This window comes from Dryobates pubescens, chromosome 8 (assembly GCF_014839835.1).
Source record: "Dryobates pubescens isolate bDryPub1 chromosome 8, bDryPub1.pri, whole genome shotgun sequence".
Classification (NCBI taxonomy): Eukaryota; Metazoa; Chordata; class Aves; order Piciformes; family Picidae; genus Dryobates; species Dryobates pubescens.
In genome coordinates this window covers 17,898,067-17,914,288 of record NC_071619.1, presented here as the reverse complement: position 1 = coordinate 17,914,288, position 16,222 = coordinate 17,898,067, and the positions used below count along the sequence as shown (strand labels likewise).

The following is a 16,222-nucleotide window of genomic DNA, read 5'->3' as shown; positions in this document are numbered from 1 at the left end:
CGTGATCTCTGATGCTGCAAAGTGGTCTGTCACAAGGTGACAGTGTGAAAGTCCTGGTTCTCCAGTGTTCCATGCATCTGTAGGTTATATAGGAGCCAAACATCATCAGCTATTGTGGAGGAGAATCACAGATATTTAGCTGTTTGAGGGTGCTCCTCAGAGCTCATCTGTTTCCTGCACTAGTGAGGCTTTTCATTAAGGTATGTAACACTTACATGTGGATTAAAGCTACGTCACTGATCCCTTGTAAGTCTACCCATTCTAAGAACAGAAAAGTTACTGGTTCCTATAAAGTTGGAAATGTTTTTGTATAGATGGACATCACCAGCCACTGAAATGCTTACTGGGGCAGTTTTTCTAGGATTGAAACAAGACCAATAATCTTGCAGCCTAGTGATCTCATTGATTTTCAGCTCTTTCTGGAAAGATGGTGCTAGAGGCACAGAGCAGATGTTGGCAGACAGAGTGATTATTCTTCCCTGCAGGGATACAGCTGGCCCTGCACTCTGGCTTGGTGCAGAGGCCAAAAATAAGGAGCAAAAGAGTTGTATCCCCAGGAATTACATCAGAGAGCTGGCTGGCTGCTGTCTGGAGAAATGTGCTCATCTCCATGTGATAAAAATGATATCAAGCCCCAAGTGCCAGTGACTTGTCCTAGTGCATAGCAACAAGCCAAATAAGTTCTGCTCATGGCAGATAACCTGCAGATCGAGTACTGAACATAGACTTGGACATGGTCTGTGCTCTTAATGGTATCACAATGCAATTGCAAGTTCACTCTCTTATTGGATATGGACCATGTGCTGGGAGCCTCAGTTGGAAACAAGACTCCATGGATCCAAGCTGAGTATGGAACTGGATGTATGGCAGCCCTACTCTGTCTTAAGATCAGTACCAGGTACTCTCCCTGTAACAGGTACTGTTGGCATTCTATTTGGGGTGCCAAAACTCATTCCATAGTAAGAAGGATTCAGTGTTGCTGATGTATAGCCTTGTGTAAACTCGTGAAGTGGGCAAGAAGAACAGCACAGCTTTCCTCTCTGTTTTTACATTTTCTAGCACTTCCAGCTGTCTTGGAACTGGTAAAGTGTAAAGTACCTTTTCATCTTGAGACCATGGGGAGGCATATAACAGTGAAGTTGTTTCAGGGGTGCTGGTCTTAAAAGCAGAGAAAATTATGTGCCTCGCACCTCTTTAAGCATGGTTTAATGTGCCAAGCTTGTCCTGCAGCAGCAAGACTTTCCTTCCATAATGCATGCCTGGAGCATAGTATGTTGCCAAAGGTAGCTGTGGATATGCCAGCAGATTGTGGCTGTAAGTAACACCACTCTGGGGAACATGTATACTGGTTGTAAGCTCTAATCAGCAGTTACTTAGCCTCCAAAGCTATCTGAAAGCAGAGAATGCTGACAGTGCCATGAAAAAAAAATTGCATGATGCCCTGTAAAACACCATCCATGCAGCCGTTGTTAACAGTTATTGCTCCTCACTCTTGCAGGCCACAGCTTTCAAGAGGACTGAATTGCAGTGGGTAAGTAAATATGGTCACATGAAAGTAAAGTTGTTGTATCTTATTCCCTCTATACTTGCCTCACATGGAGAATGCACGGTCTGCATGCATCTTCCTGGCCTGTCCCCCCTCACCTCTTCACAGTCAGAGGCCTGCTGTCTGGTTTGTATGTTTGTAGCAAGGCAAAGAGCAGGCTAAAGCATAGGTTTTAAATATACTCCAGTGACACTGCTATCTGAGTCTGGTTTTGTAGAGCTGCTTGCATAGCCATGTCTTGTTTTAAGCACAGGTGTATTTGATAGGTGTTTTGATGAAGTGATCTACTTACTACATGCAGCCCAGTATGCATTTGGGAAATCTAGGAACCTGTGGCATTGGGGCATAGAAACTTTCAAAGAAAAATAACACGGCAATTTCTCTGCCCGTTGTCTTTCCTTGACAGCATTGCAGGAAGGCCACGAGGGGGAGATGTGTCAGCAGGGAAAACTTCCACAAGGTAAATCCGTGAAGGCAAAGGAAGGACCAAATCTTGTTTCTGTTGAACAAGTTGCTTCTCTGTGTATAGAAAATACAATGCTATTTTTACACGAAAAAGATGAAAATCTCCAGGACCCATGAGGATGGAAATCCTAGCCATGCATTGCCAGCAGGTGCTTAGTGTTTTCACATAAGAGAGCTAGGAAGTTACAAATCCTTTCACAAATTCTTGAGTACCCCACCTCCAGGAAGGAGAAATGGGAAGAGAAGCTTGTGCCAGAGATGACTGTTGGAAGGAAAATGTTGAGACTGACTACCCAGCTGGCTAGAGGATTGTATGGCAGTGGCATCCCAATTACACCAAGAGCTGACATCTGTGTTCCCAGTTCAGGGAGGAAGTGTCCAGCTCCAGAGAAGGACTTTTTTTTTCTGTCCCCTTAAGACAGTTCTGCCCAGCTGCTCTAGCAGCTTATTCTGAAGTCACTCAACTTCAGTACTTTGTGGAGATGTCAGCAGTCTTCAGAATGGATTTGTAAATCTTTAGTGAAAACTGTGATGAGGTCAACAGCTGAAAAGCAACTCTTTTAGAATGGATATGCTTTTTAGCCTGGAACTCTGTGTTCAATAGGAATGTTAAAAGATATCTAATGGATGAAACACTAGAACAGCTTTCCAGAGAAGTCGTAGAAGCTCCATCCCTGGAAACATTCAAAATCAGGCAGCATGGGGCTCTGAGCAACCTGTTCTAGTTAAAGATGTCCCTGCTCACTGCAGGGGGCTTGGGCTAGGTGACCTTTAAAAGTCTCTTCCACTCCAAAGCATTCTATGATTCTGTGATAATCGGAGCACGAGCATATAAGCAATAGTAATAGGCAGAAGAAAAGCATGCTATGAAAATATGACAGGCTTTATTAATGCAAGATTTGTTAATGTTTATCCCTGCTTTCTGGTAATATAGTAGAACAAGGTGGCTTTACAAAAGGTCACAAAGACTTAAAAATTAAAGCAGTTCACTCAAGTTTGTTAGCAGTCAGTGATTTTTCTTTCTAAGCTGTATGTTTAACTCAGGGGAAACAGTACCTACTGTACCTACTGGCTAAGTTTGCACTGTTTTTACTGCAGGCTTCGTAAAGTGAGACTTCCAGGATGCAGCTTCAACCCTTCCTGATCCCACATCCCTGTTCCACATTGCAATGTGAGAGACATTGGGAGACAGTGTCCTTTTCTTGGTGGTTTGCATTGGCTGCCTCCTTTTCTATTCACTGTGGAGGAAGGTGTCTGAAACAGGGAAGCTGCCTCCTTAGCTATTTCCTTTGCTCCTCATAGGAAACAACTTCAGCTTTAGCTGTAGAGCAACTTCTCTGAGGCAAGTAGATATAACTTAGAGGCTGTGGGTTTGTGTGGTAAATTGTTTCAGCTCAGTAAGTATGGTCCCATGTTCATATTGTGTTATGCTTGCTATGTACAGTGGTTTTGTATGAACCATATGTTGTGAAAGAAACTCTGATTGATTGTCAGGATTGTAGAGTTCTGTGGAAAAGGGCTTATGCCACTCTCCCCAAAGTTCTCCAGACAAATAGGTACTTTTCTGTGAGCTTTTCTCTAGCAGAGGTGTTCTTCAGGGAGTGTAACTGAGAAGTTGGAATTGGGAAGAGTGCTTGCAGCCCACAAGGCCAATCATACCCTGGGCTGCATCAAAAGATGTGTGGCCAGCAGATCAAGTGAGGCGATTCTGCCACTTTGCTCTGGTGAGAGTGCTTCAGTTCTGGAGCCCTCAATATCGGAAGGACATGGACCTGATGGAGCAGATCCAGAGGAGGACCAGGAAAATGATCAGGGGGTTAGAATACCCCTGCTATGAAGACAGGCTGAGGGAGCTGGGGTTGTTCATCCTGGAGGAGGGTCTGGGAAGACCTAATAGCAGCCTTCCAGTACCTGAAGGGAGCTACAAGAAGGATGGAGAGACACTGTTTACAAAGGCCAGCTGTGATAGGACGAGGGGCAATAGCTAGAAAAGAGCAGATTTAGATTGGATGTTAGGAACAGGTTCTTTACTATGAGGGTGGTGGAACACTGGAGCAGGTTCCCCAGGAAGGTGGCTGGGGCCCCATCACTGGATATATTTAAAGTGAGGCTTGACAGGGCTCTGTGCAACCTGACCTAGTTAAGATGCCCCTGCTGATGGCAGAGGGGCTTGGACTAAATGACCTTTGGAGGTCTCCTCCAACCCACACCATTCTATGATTCTATGATTCCAGGGCACAGCTTTAGCCCTGTCCTAATCTCAAAGCTCAGTGCATATCATGGTGGAGTTTTTGGAGCTTAATTGTTTTTTCTTGTTGATTTGCATTGATCACCTTCTTGACTTTTCAGCATGGAGGAATGTATCTGGAACAGCAAAGCTGTTCTAAGGCCATTTAGTTTAGTCATGGCACAGCTGGAAAGGAAGTGTGGAGTGCTTTCTTTTTATCTGATGAGAAGATTTGTGGTAATGGTGTGCTTTGGTACATATTAATATGTACTATGTGTCTTTCTTTCATCCATATTTCCATGATTCTGTGATATTTGTGGCTTTCGCCTTTGCAATGCCATGCTGCAACTCGTGGTGTATCTAGCTTATTAATACTTGGAAGGGAAAGAAGTTGTGTCTGTTTCACATAAACAGTTACTGATGTGGTAATAGAGTTGTTTCCTTTTTCCATGTAGCACAGATTCAGCTTTCTGTTTTTCCTGTAATCACTATAAATTATACATTACAAGGAATATGATCAAGTTGGGACTTGCCAGTCCTGTATCTGCATATGTGTGCTTGACAACTCATGTAAACTCACTTTACACTTTTTTGCATGATTAGAATAGAATAGAATAAACCAGGTTGGAAGAGACCTTCAAGATCGTCCTGTCCAACCTATCATCCAACACCACCTAATCAACTAAACCCTGCAACCAAGCACCCCATCAAGTCTCCTCCTGAACACCTCCAGTGATGGTGACTCTACCACCTCCCCAGGCAGCCCATTCCAATGGACAATCACTCTCTCTGTGAAGAATTTCTTCCTAACATCCAGTCTGAACCTCCCCTGGTGCAGCTTGAGGCTGTGTCCTCTTGTTCTGGTGCTGGTTGCCTGGGAGAAGAGACCAGCCCCCACCTGGCTACAACCTCCCTTCAGGTAGTTGTAGAGAGCAATGAGGTCTCCCCTGAGCCTCCTCTGCTCCAGGCTAAGCAACCCCAGCTCCCTCAGCCAAATTGTAACATTGCTCTAATGAACTTTATGTGCATCATAAAATATGATGCAAACTGCTGTTCCTCTAGTGTTATTTAATCTGTTCTCTTCTGCCACAATAGTCAGGGGTTCTGGTAGGTCTCATAGGGTCAATACAGTCTTCTGCTACTGAGAATGGAGGTTTTATAGGTCATTGGCTATCTCAGTCTTCAGGCCATAATACCTTTCATATAAAGTAATGAAATAAACAGTCAGACATATACAAGCCTTGTAAGACATTTGGGAATGTAAGAGGCAGGTTTTTCACTAAAAGGTGTTCTTCTGGGATCTCAGAAAAACAACACTTCAGTGTACTACTTCTTTATTTTGCAATATAAATTTGAATTTCATGGGCCTTCATTATAATCACACAGGACATAGAATAGAATACATAGAATAAATAGAATAAACCAGGTTGGAAGAGACCTTCAAGATCATCGCGTCCAACCCATCAACCAATCCAACACCGCCCAAACAACTAACCCACAGCACCAAGCACCCCATCGAGTCTTCTCCTGAAAACCTCCGCCCATTCATCACTAAAATCCATTCTCACCATAGGAGACAATATGTGTTGGGGCAGAAATACAGTAGATGGTCATCTTCTGACAGAAAGAAAACCACTATTACACGCTTTACAAACAGACCACATGCAAACTGAAAATACAGAGGAGAGAAGTTCCTCAAGCAGAGTCTGTGGAAATCCTGGGGTATGATTGCCTGCTCCTGCTGAGAGGAACAGATGAGAGGGGACAGCAGCAACAGTGCTCTTAGAGCACTACATGCACTGACATGTCGGTATGTTAGGATCCCAATTAGGAACTTAAGCTAGGTGAGGTAGGTGCAGAGGAGAGCCTGTCGAGAGCTGGCTGTGAGGATTGTGAAAGCACCACAGAATTTTCTCTCCATGAAGTATCAATCAAATGATCTGAGAGTTTCAGTCTCGACAGATTGTGAAATGGCTGTCATTCAACCAGAACTTTTCATGAGGTTGGCAGCTGGCTTCTCTTGGCTAACGTGGAAGAAAAGAGACCTCATAAGGTCGGGGAATATTTGCAAGGGTGGTGATTATTGGGGAAAGGTCAATGTCCTTGCGATCTACAGCGGATTTCAAAGTGAAGTTCTGCAGGATGGCTGTTAAAAATATGAATAATTCCATGCGGGCCAGACCTTCTCCTGCACAGACACGCTTTCCTGCAAGCAAAACGAAAACGAATGAGGTGACTGCAATGTTTTATGGGTAACTTATTTTAACCACTGTTCCATGAAAGTTCAGACGTCTCAGAATGGACAGGCAGCACCACAGCATTTTGGGGAAGGAAATGAATGAAACTAGAGGCTGTCTATAATGATGAGAGTGCTCAGTGGGCAACAGGGGTTTGAAGGCTTCGAGTTCTTGGTTTGCAGCTTTTTGCTGGTAAGTTTGGGGAGAGCGAAGTTGCTTGACTGAGTTGCACTTCGTACGTCGTACGTCTTTTGTGATTATTAAAAGAGGAAGTCAAATGAAACTCTAGTACAAGGGTTGGAGGTACCCAGAAGTAACTAGCACCTCACCAGACATGACTGTACAGACTGTGGTGATGGAAGCACTAAAATCTTCAGAGAGGTTCTAGGGCAGGATAGGCCTAGGATCTGAAATAGAAAGAGGTCTTACCGGCAGAAAATGGCATGAAGTAGTCACTCCTTTTAAAGGTACCATCTGCATTCAGGAAATGTCCTGGATCAAATTTTTCTGGATTTGGAAATTCCTTGTTATCATGTAGGATAGGATGCAACATAGGGAATATCATAGTGTCCTAAATTAACAAAGAGAAGAGAAGAAAGTTAAAATGGAGACTTGCTACAGCACAAGTGCCATTAAGAAGTTCTCAGAGGTGAACAGAAGGGTAGTCAAAGTTTAATCAGTTTAAAATGAGCAGTTCATGAGTAAAAATATGTACTTTTGGTATAGAATAGAATAGAATAAACCAGGATGGAAGACACCTTCAAGATCATCACGTCCAACCTATCATCCAACACCACCTAATCAACTAAACCATGCAACCAAGCACCCTATCAAGTCTCTTCCTGAACACCTCCAGTGATGGTGACTCCACCACCTCCCCGGGCAGCCCATTCCAAAGGGCAATCATTCTCTCTGTGTAGAATTTCTTCCCAACCTCCAGCCTAAACCTCCCCTGGTGCAGCTTGAGACTGTATGGCAAAGATATTTTAAAATGAATTTTAAGGGTGAGTCTGATTAGAGCATTTAATATTGCTTCCAAATAAATTAGACCTTTGCTTACATTTATATAAAAAAAAGAAAGCAAGCTCTATCTCCCTTTTCATTAGAGCATGAAGTGTAATTGACCTTTTTTTTTCCCCCAAATAGAAGGTGGGGTTGGACTCAATAACTTCCAGAATCCCCTTCTAAGTAGAATTATTCCAATTCTCTATCACATTTCAGTGTTTTTGAAAATAGATAAAATTTAACATCAATAAATAAGCAAATGAAAATAAGCAGAGTAGCACTCATCATTGTTTTCAAGAGATGATGATCTTTCTCAGACACAGTGGAACAGACCTTGGGGATAAAATAGTCTCTGAACTTGATGTCTTTGGTCACAGCACGTGGGACGTTAATTGGAAGGAAATCAATGAATCTCTGGATTTCATGGATCACAGCATCTGTGTAGGGCATCCGGCTCCGGTCTGCCATGCAGGGGCTTCGCTCTCGGCCAATCACAGAGTCTATCTCTTTTTGAACTTTCTCTGTTAGGAAACAAATAAGTGTTGGATGGAGAAATCCCCCATCTGTCCACCTAAACCTCTCCCCATAGTTACAGCAATTGCTTTTGGCACATCATGTATATATGAATGTGCTTAGCACAAACATCCCCTTCCTGTGAGTAGAACTAAGACCAATGCACATTTCTACACTGAAAATACATGTTTCCTTAGTTAGGAGACCATTGCTCCATGTGGTAGCAACAGGAATTGTCCACAATGATCCCATGATCTATTAAGTTTCCATTTCTTTATTTTTGCTTGTATTACCTACTATCTCTGGGTATTTCTGAAGAATCATAATTCCATATCTCAGTGTGATGCTGGTAGTCCCTGTTCCCGCAAAGAACAAGTCGAGCGTGGTTTGGCTCAAGGACTCAACGGTGAATTCTGAGTGAGCATTTCCTTTCTCCTGGAAGGCAGAATGTTTTGAATGACAAAGATAAGGAGATCAAAAAAACCCAGAATTTATGAGATTTTCATTAAGTAATACTAGGAACCTTCTTGAACATGGCAAGAACATTGAATTACGTCAACCAGACTGGTCATCAGCTTTGCTAACTTGGGCTAGTGCTGTTAATTCTGTGTTTAAAAATCCTCAATAAGAAAATGGGGAGGTAAGAATAGACTAGACTAGACTAGACTAGGTTAGGGTAGGATAGGATAGGATAGGATAGGATAGGATTAACCAGGTTGGAAAAGACCTTTGAGATCATCAAGTGCAACCTATCACCCCACACCATGTAATCAACTAAACCATGGCACCAAGTGCTTCATCCAGTCTCCTTTTAAACACTTCCAGTGATGGTGAATCCACCACTTCCCTGGCCAGTTGACATGCCAAGAAAAGCAAGTTGCCCTCTGTATTTGCAAAGGCCCTCACAACTGTGCCATGCCACAACTGAAAGAAGCTGGGATTCAAGCAGTGGTTTTCTTATAATACAATAAATCTCTTGCCCTTGCATTACCTGTTCCATTTTGGTAAGGAAAGCATCAATAAAGTCTCGAGGACAAGTGGGATCCAGGGTTTTCTGGTGTTCTGCTATGATTTCCAAAGCAAAGCGATTAACTGTTTCAGTATTTTCTATCAGTTTCTGATGAGGCCCAGGTATGTGGTCCATGACAGATGGGAAGAAATTGTATAGCTGTAAAAATGAAATTGTGGAAAAAGCACATTCTGATTAATGGGGGTACAATAAAGACTTCAAAGTGTAACTATGAGAATGGGGCAGTTAAACTGATTTGGATTATTATCCAACTAGATGTAAATGCCTTTACATTTTTGCTGTATTCAGGGATAGACTTCACTTGAACAACTTTTGCAGTGATATCCTTTGGCTATACACTGGCAGTTCCATAAGGTTAAGAAAAAACAACGGGAACTGGTTATTTAATTGCCTTTTGGGATTTCAGGAAATGTCTCCAAATTCATCAAAATCAATAGCATGAATAAATAAATGTTCATTAATGACATAGTTTATTTATTAACAAAATTCTTCAGTCAAATAATGCTCTGCATACCTGTGTATGTGTAGAGTTCTGGAGATCGTTATTTTCTTCTAGCAAATCAACTAACGTTAGGAATTTTTTGTCCTCATAGTCAAACCGATCCCCAAAGATGACAGAGCAGATGATATTGGAAACAGCATGGACTAGGAAGTTGCCAGGGTTGAAGGGTCGCTCTGCAACAACAAAAATGGTATTTTTCTTGCAACATTTTAGGCATCATCTCCTCCTCTGACACTACAAGCTTTACATCTCTTGAGACCTGGAGTTTTGCATGCCTTGGAAGGATGATGAAGGGCTCATCCAATTTATTCTTATCTATCTAGTTGAAGTGAACTAGTTTTCCAAGTATGACTGGAATGTGGTTATGGATGACCATGTACTTTTCAGGAAGGACAAGACTGACAATACAAGGTGGTGGAGTTGCTCTCTCTCTGAATAAGCAACTAGAATGTGTTTAGCTTAACCCAAGGGGAGATGGTAGAAGCATTGAAAGGTTATGGGTAAGCGTGAAGGGACATACAAACATGAATGATATGGTTGTGGGTGTTTACTACAGACCACTGAACCAGGAGGAAGCTACTGATGAGACCTTCTATGGGCAGCTGGAAGTAGCCTCAAGATCAAGTGCTCATGGGCACCGCTCTGATATTAGTTGGAAAGATCACAGAGCCCTATAGCTCTCCTTGTCCCATTCCAAATACATAGGGTGCCCTAGCAGGCATGAAGTCCATATCCTACCTTTTGTGTTCCTGATCCTCTCCACCAAAAACCGGGCTTCCTCCTGGATTCTCTCCTCAATGCCCTTCTTCCCCATCCCAAAATCTCGCAGGGTGGTGAGTGTAAACCGTCGGAGCTGCCTCCAGGTCTCCCCATTGCTGGTCACAATACCTGACACAGGAAGGAAAAATAGACTTCTGTGAGAAAAGAAGTTTTAGGTGTTTTTTTTTTTTCCCTCCCCTGAATGGGAGCTACACATTAAGTACTCAACATGCAAAGACAGACACTCTTCTGTGGAGTTATACTGCAATTGCTAAATGCCCCAAACCATAACTTCTCTGCAGTTCTGAAGGTGACAAATCTGATCCCTGTGCCACAGCACTTTAAATAAAACTGAGTTTATTTGCAGTATAAGAAAAAACTATGTTAGGATGCAAATAAGATGGTAACACTAGTACTGGATTGATCTTGGCCACAAGCACATGGCCTTTGCACTGACATAACTGCTCAAGTTTTCTGCCATTCACCTTCACACAGCATATTGTTATTAACAACACCATTAATAATGTACTATAGCACCATGGAATTGGTAGTATTTACCCCAGATAAATGCCATGCTGGGAACTGCCCTGCTGTCCTGCTCAGGGACTAATCTTGAATGTGACCTTCAATAGGGCAGCCTATATTATCTTGTCTTTGTTGTGCTGTGGATTTACCTTTTCCTGGCTCCTTAGCTGTAAGTATATTGTCAATATTTTCACAAAAGGAAAAATGAATGTAAGATCTTAGGGGCACATTTAATGAAGAAAATTTTAGCCAGGATTTGAAGCATGCTGAAAATAGAAAGGCACTCACTCATTGAAGCCAGCCTAGGACCTTAAACAGTTCTCCAGGGCTCCAATTTACTCAGAAGTTCAAGCAGTGAGTTCAGCCTGTTATTGCTACTTTGCATGCATGAAAGCAGTAAACGAAATCCACCATTCCCTCCACCCTTGACATCTCAGCTGCGTTCCTGAAGCACTGAAAGCATCAGCTTTGTATGTTAACATTACAAGGGATGTACCTGTGCCTTGGAAGAGTTTTTTAATCAGTGGTAGAGTGCCTCTTCCACTGAAGTTTTCTCCCTGATCAATCAGAGCTTCTTTCACAACGTCATAGCCATATAGCACCACAACTTTTTGTGGGCCTAAATGTACTGTGAAGACAGGACCATACTTCTTGCTGAGCTGTAGGAAAGAGCAAAGTGTCTGAATGTTACTCATGTGAAAAGAAATTTGTAGCAGAGAGATCTGAGAGGTGATGTGCCATTGTCGCACCCTCACTGAGACATTGCATTGATTAGCAGCAGTGCAGAGATCTTTCAAAAGTGAACTGCAGCTAGGGGAAGAAGGAATTGTATAAGAAATAAGAGATGTGACTGGAAATGTTGAGGTTTCAAGTCTGAATCCCAGAAAACAAAATATTATTTGTTTTGCGAGTCGGCAAAAGAGTTCTGCTTTTCTACCAGGAGCAGTGGAGAACAATTTACAGTGGCTCAAAAAGCAATTACATACAGTGTGGAAGCAACTGCCCAAAGTGTTAAGTCTAACATCTCCTGGGCCACATATCTCTGGAAACTGCACAAGTTTATGAGATGAGAGTCACCGAACCCTTGCACACTAATCACACGCTCTTTCCCAAGCATCTGCTCTTAACTACAGTTACAGGAAGGTTCTTGAGCTACTTGGTCCAACCTGAAACACTTCCTCTCATGCTCACTTTTAAAGACCAAAGGAGCTACAGTCCCAGAATTTTTATTTTGATTATTTTTTTTTTTCATAGTGGGAAATGGAATCACCTAGTGCTCTGAAACAAAGCAGAGTAGCAGAATGCCTGAGGGTGCTCATGATCCTATGTGTTCACGAGCACCATGGCATAAAGAGGCTCGTGTGGGTATGTCTGTGTCTGAACAGGCAACCCAGCTGAACCCCCTCTACCTATCCCCTCCCAGGCCTTGTAACACACAGGGTTCTTTTGACAAGATGAGTGACAACAGTCAGGGAAAGGAATGGACAGCCCAATTCACCTCCAAACTGTTTCGCTTCTATTCCTTCACTCGTTACTTCTGCTCACAGGGTATCCTACCTGCCTTCTAGGGAGCAGAAGCAGCAAAATGGAGATAGAGCCAGGTTGTGTTGGACACAGCATGGACACAGGAGGATAGTGAATACTGCAATAGCATTAGTGTCTTGATGGCAAATCTACTGCAAGAACTCAGGGGGGGGAAAAGAGTGTACCAACTTTGGAAATGGGGGCAGATGAACCAGGAAGCATTTAAGGATATTGCAAGGTCATGTAGAAAGAGAAGGAGATGTAAAAGCTCGGTTTGAACTTAATCTGGCCAGTTGTGTCAAGAATAATGAAAAGTGCTTTTATAAATACATTAATAACAAAAGGGGGGCAGGGAAAAATCTTCATTCCTTGTTGGACAAAGGAGGGAACATAGTAACAGAAGATAAAAAAAAGGCTGAGGTAATTAACACCTTCTTTGCCTCAGTCTCTAACAAAAAGACTGACTATCCCCAGGGCAGCTAGGCTCTTGAGTTGGTAGATAGGGATGGGGAGCAGAATATCCCTCCTGTAAGGAAGTAGTTAGTGACCTGCAGTGCCACTCAGACCTTAACAAGTCTATGGGTCCAGATGGGATTCATCCTAGGGTGTTTAGGGAGCTGGCTTAAGAGTTGGCTAAGACTTCAGCAAAGCCTTTGACACAGTCTCCCCCACAGCATCCTCCTGGAAAAGCTGGCAGCCCATAGCTTGGACAGGTGCACTCTTTGCTGGGTTGAAAACTGGCTGGATGTCCAAGCACAGAGAGTGGTTGCGAATGGTGCAGCATCCAGCTGGTGTCCGGTGACCAGTGATATCCCCCAGGGATCAGTACTGGGCCCAGTTCTATTCAACATCTTTATCAATGACCTGGATGAGGGGATTTAGTCAACCGTTAGGAAATTTGCAGATGACACCAAGTTGGGAAGGAGTGTGGATCTCCTGGAGGGTAGGGGGATGCTGCAGAGGCACCTGGACAGGCTGGGTCAATGGGCTGAGGCCAATGCAGGGTCCTGCACTTTGGCCACAATAACCCCATGCAGCAGTACAAGCTGGGGGATGAGTGGCTGGAGAGTGGCCAGGCTGAGAAGGATGTGGGAGTTGACAGCAGCTGAACATGAGCCAGCAGTGTACCCAGGGGACATGAAAGGCCAATGGCATCTTGGCCTGTATCAGGAACAGTGAGGCCAGCAGGACTAGGGAGGTAGTTCTGCCCCTGTACTCAGCACTGGTGAGACCTCACCTTGAGTACTGTGTGTGGTTCTGGCCATTTCAGGAAGGATATTGAGATGCTGGAGTGGGTCCAGAGAAGAGTGACAAGACTGGTGAGGGGGCTGGAGGGAAAGTCATATGAGGAAAGGCTGAGGGAGCTGGGATTGTTCAGCCTGGAGAAGAGAGACAAGTACCTAAAAGGAAGCTGTAGTCAGGTGGGGGTTGAGCTCTTCTCCCAGACAGCTAGTGACAGGACAAGATGGCATAACATGAAGCTGCACCAGGGGAGGTTTAAGTTAGATATTAGGAAGCACTTCCTCACAGAAAGGGTGATTAGCCTCTGAAATGGACTGCCCAGGAAGGTGGTGGAGTTGCCATCATTGGAGGTCTTTAAGAAAAGATTGGATGTGGCACTTGGTGGCATGGTTTGGCTGATGTCATGGTGTGAGGTCATAGGCTGGACTTGATGATCTCAGAGGTCTTTTCCAGCCTCAATAATTCTGTGATTCAAATTACAGTACTACCCTCAGGTCAGCACAGCATTCATCATTGGTGTGATTATTGCAAATATATAGAGTTACACTTGCAATAGATCGACTTAGGTATAGACCTAGATATATAGATTATTACAATACATAGACTTCAGAAGTATGTATTTCTGAGAAACCTTTTCTTTGTGCTTGAATCTGACATTTGATCAATGTAAATTAAGTTTGTGGATTAAGCTGAGAAAGTGTAGACTAGACTTAGTTTCATATGCAATGAAGACAACACAGGAAAGAAGAGAGAGTGCTTTACCTCCTTCAAGCTTTCAGGCAAGTTCCGTGGGTTCAGCTGGAGCATGCTTCCAATAATGGGGAATGTGATGGGACCCGGAGGCATCTTCCCTTTTTGTGATCTGCTCCATGTGGCAATGAGAAGGCATGAGATGCAGACCAGCAAGAAAATAGTGGTTGCTCCCAGGAGCTCCATGGTGGACTCAGGAAGAGAAGTGTCAGAAGAGTCTGATGTTGGATATGTAAATCCATGCTTATTTATATACTGTTATAGCAAAGCACATGGATGAAATTAGCCAATAGTGCACTCCTATTCCTGATGAGATGTGAGATTACTTATTAATCTGCTCAAGATAAGAATGAGCAAACTAGGGATGAAGTCCTTGTTTGCATACTGATTATTTACTTCTCTGGGTTGTGCTCTTTCGGATAATCATTCACATGGAATCGTATTGCAATGCTGTCAAACAAACTCAAAACACAGAAGGATGTAGAGTCTAGCCACTGCATGTATGCTTAAACTCTTGTTGTTTGCCCTCTTGTGTAGATTGACATCTGCCAGCCCCTCTAGTATCTGAGTACAGTTGAAGGGAGGTGGTATGGTTGCAAAAGGGCATCATATGCCAATTTTTTCCTAGGCATTTAATCGCCTTTCCTGGAATAAAATTATGTAATAGTACCCAAGTCACACACACAGATTTTGAAGAATATCCTCAGAAGAATATCCTAATCTGATATTTTAACCCCACAAACCATAGTGTCTACAGCGTGTGCATTGTCACAAGTTCTCTCCAAACCACAAATACCTTCAGCAAGCTGCAATCTCCTTTCTGATGTTTCTTGAAACTGGTTGAATATTCATATGAAAGGTGAAGGCATCCTGAACAGAGCTTAACAGAATCATTTGTTTAATTAATATTATTTAATACAATGTAAAAAAAAAATACATATTAAAAACTATGCTTCCCACTCCCCTCCCCATAGGAAACCAGAACCCTACTAACTGAGTGAGAACTATGTACATTCTCTGGCAGAGAAGTAGAGTAGAACAGTGATCCAGGCACTTGAAACTGAAGAGCTAACCCCAGGACTCTGTTGCCAAGTCTTGTCTGTACATCACCTGTAGTGTGTGTAAAGTGCTAGTGATCCTACAGCCCCTTGGCTGCCACTCCTTCACTCCCCGTTCAGTCCCAATTACAAGGTATGATATCAGGCTGTATATTTCCTTTTTATGTGACTTTATGGAATGGTCCTTTCTTGGACCATGTTTCAACACAGTAACAATAGCAAGATTACTGGGGCAAATCAGGGAAGCTTGGAGAAAGCATCCCTGTACAAGGGGATGTGAAAGGGACCGCGCATTCAGCAGGTACCCAAGTTTCCTCTGGCAAGGGCTGGGTGGATGACGTCTCCTAAAAACTAAGTAGGTATGGGTAGGAGTCTGAATAACGGGTACACATTTCCTAAAGTAGACACATAATTACTAAATGAGCATACCTCAGGTTTTGGGAAACCTGTAGTGCAGTATGTAGTGGTAGGGCCAAACAGGCTCAGTACAAACACAAAACAAATCCGGGGATGTCCAGACATGGTCCCCCTCTTCCCCTCCCTCCTGCAGGAGTCTGGGGAAACATGGGAAAAGGACAAAAGAACCAGGCACCAGCAAGTCTGGTAAACAAAGGGATATATTCTTCCTTTATGGTTAGAGAGCACATGCACTGGCCATGCTTCTCCTAGACTAGGCCTATGTCTTTGCCTTTCATAGTCACGGCCTGGCAGAACCCCATTTCACTGGTTCACTGTTTGCTGGCTTCAGTTGCCCTGTTGGCCAAATTGCATCTTGGGCTAGTGATAACCACAGGCTAAATTGTATTTGCCTCACCTTGCCTTGCCTAAGATCTGGGAGA

General features: G+C 43.3%; 1 protein-coding gene across 1 annotated transcript; it reads right to left on the bottom strand.

The window, feature by feature from the left end:
- Positions 1-6,248: 6,248 nt before the first annotated feature.
- Positions 6,249-14,531, bottom strand: LOC104297701 (cytochrome P450 2H1). The gene is made up of 9 exons (XM_009897688.2): positions 14,338-14,531; positions 11,306-11,468; positions 10,264-10,413; positions 9,538-9,698; positions 8,985-9,161; positions 8,287-8,428; positions 7,814-8,001; positions 6,905-7,046; positions 6,249-6,444 (listed from the first exon to the last, which is right to left on the bottom strand). Exons 1-9 carry the CDS (start codon positions 14,509-14,511, stop codon positions 6,263-6,265), a joined length of 1,479 nt encoding a protein of 492 aa, XP_009895990.2. The 5' UTR covers positions 14,512-14,531; the 3' UTR covers positions 6,249-6,262.
- Positions 14,532-16,222: the final 1,691 nt, after the last annotated feature.

Coding starts and splice junctions, on each gene's coding strand:
- LOC104297701 (XM_009897688.2), bottom strand. CDS start 14,511: ATGGAGCTCCTGGGAGCAACCACTATTTTCTTGCTGGTCTGCATCTCA. Junction 10,414..11,305: donor AAAACTCTTCCAAGGCACAG/GTACATCCCTTG, acceptor TTCCTGTGTCAG/GTATTGTGACCAGCAATGGG. Junction 9,162..9,537: donor AGAACTCTACACATACACAG/GTATGCAGAGCA, acceptor TCATTTTTACAG/CTATACAATTTCTTCCCATC.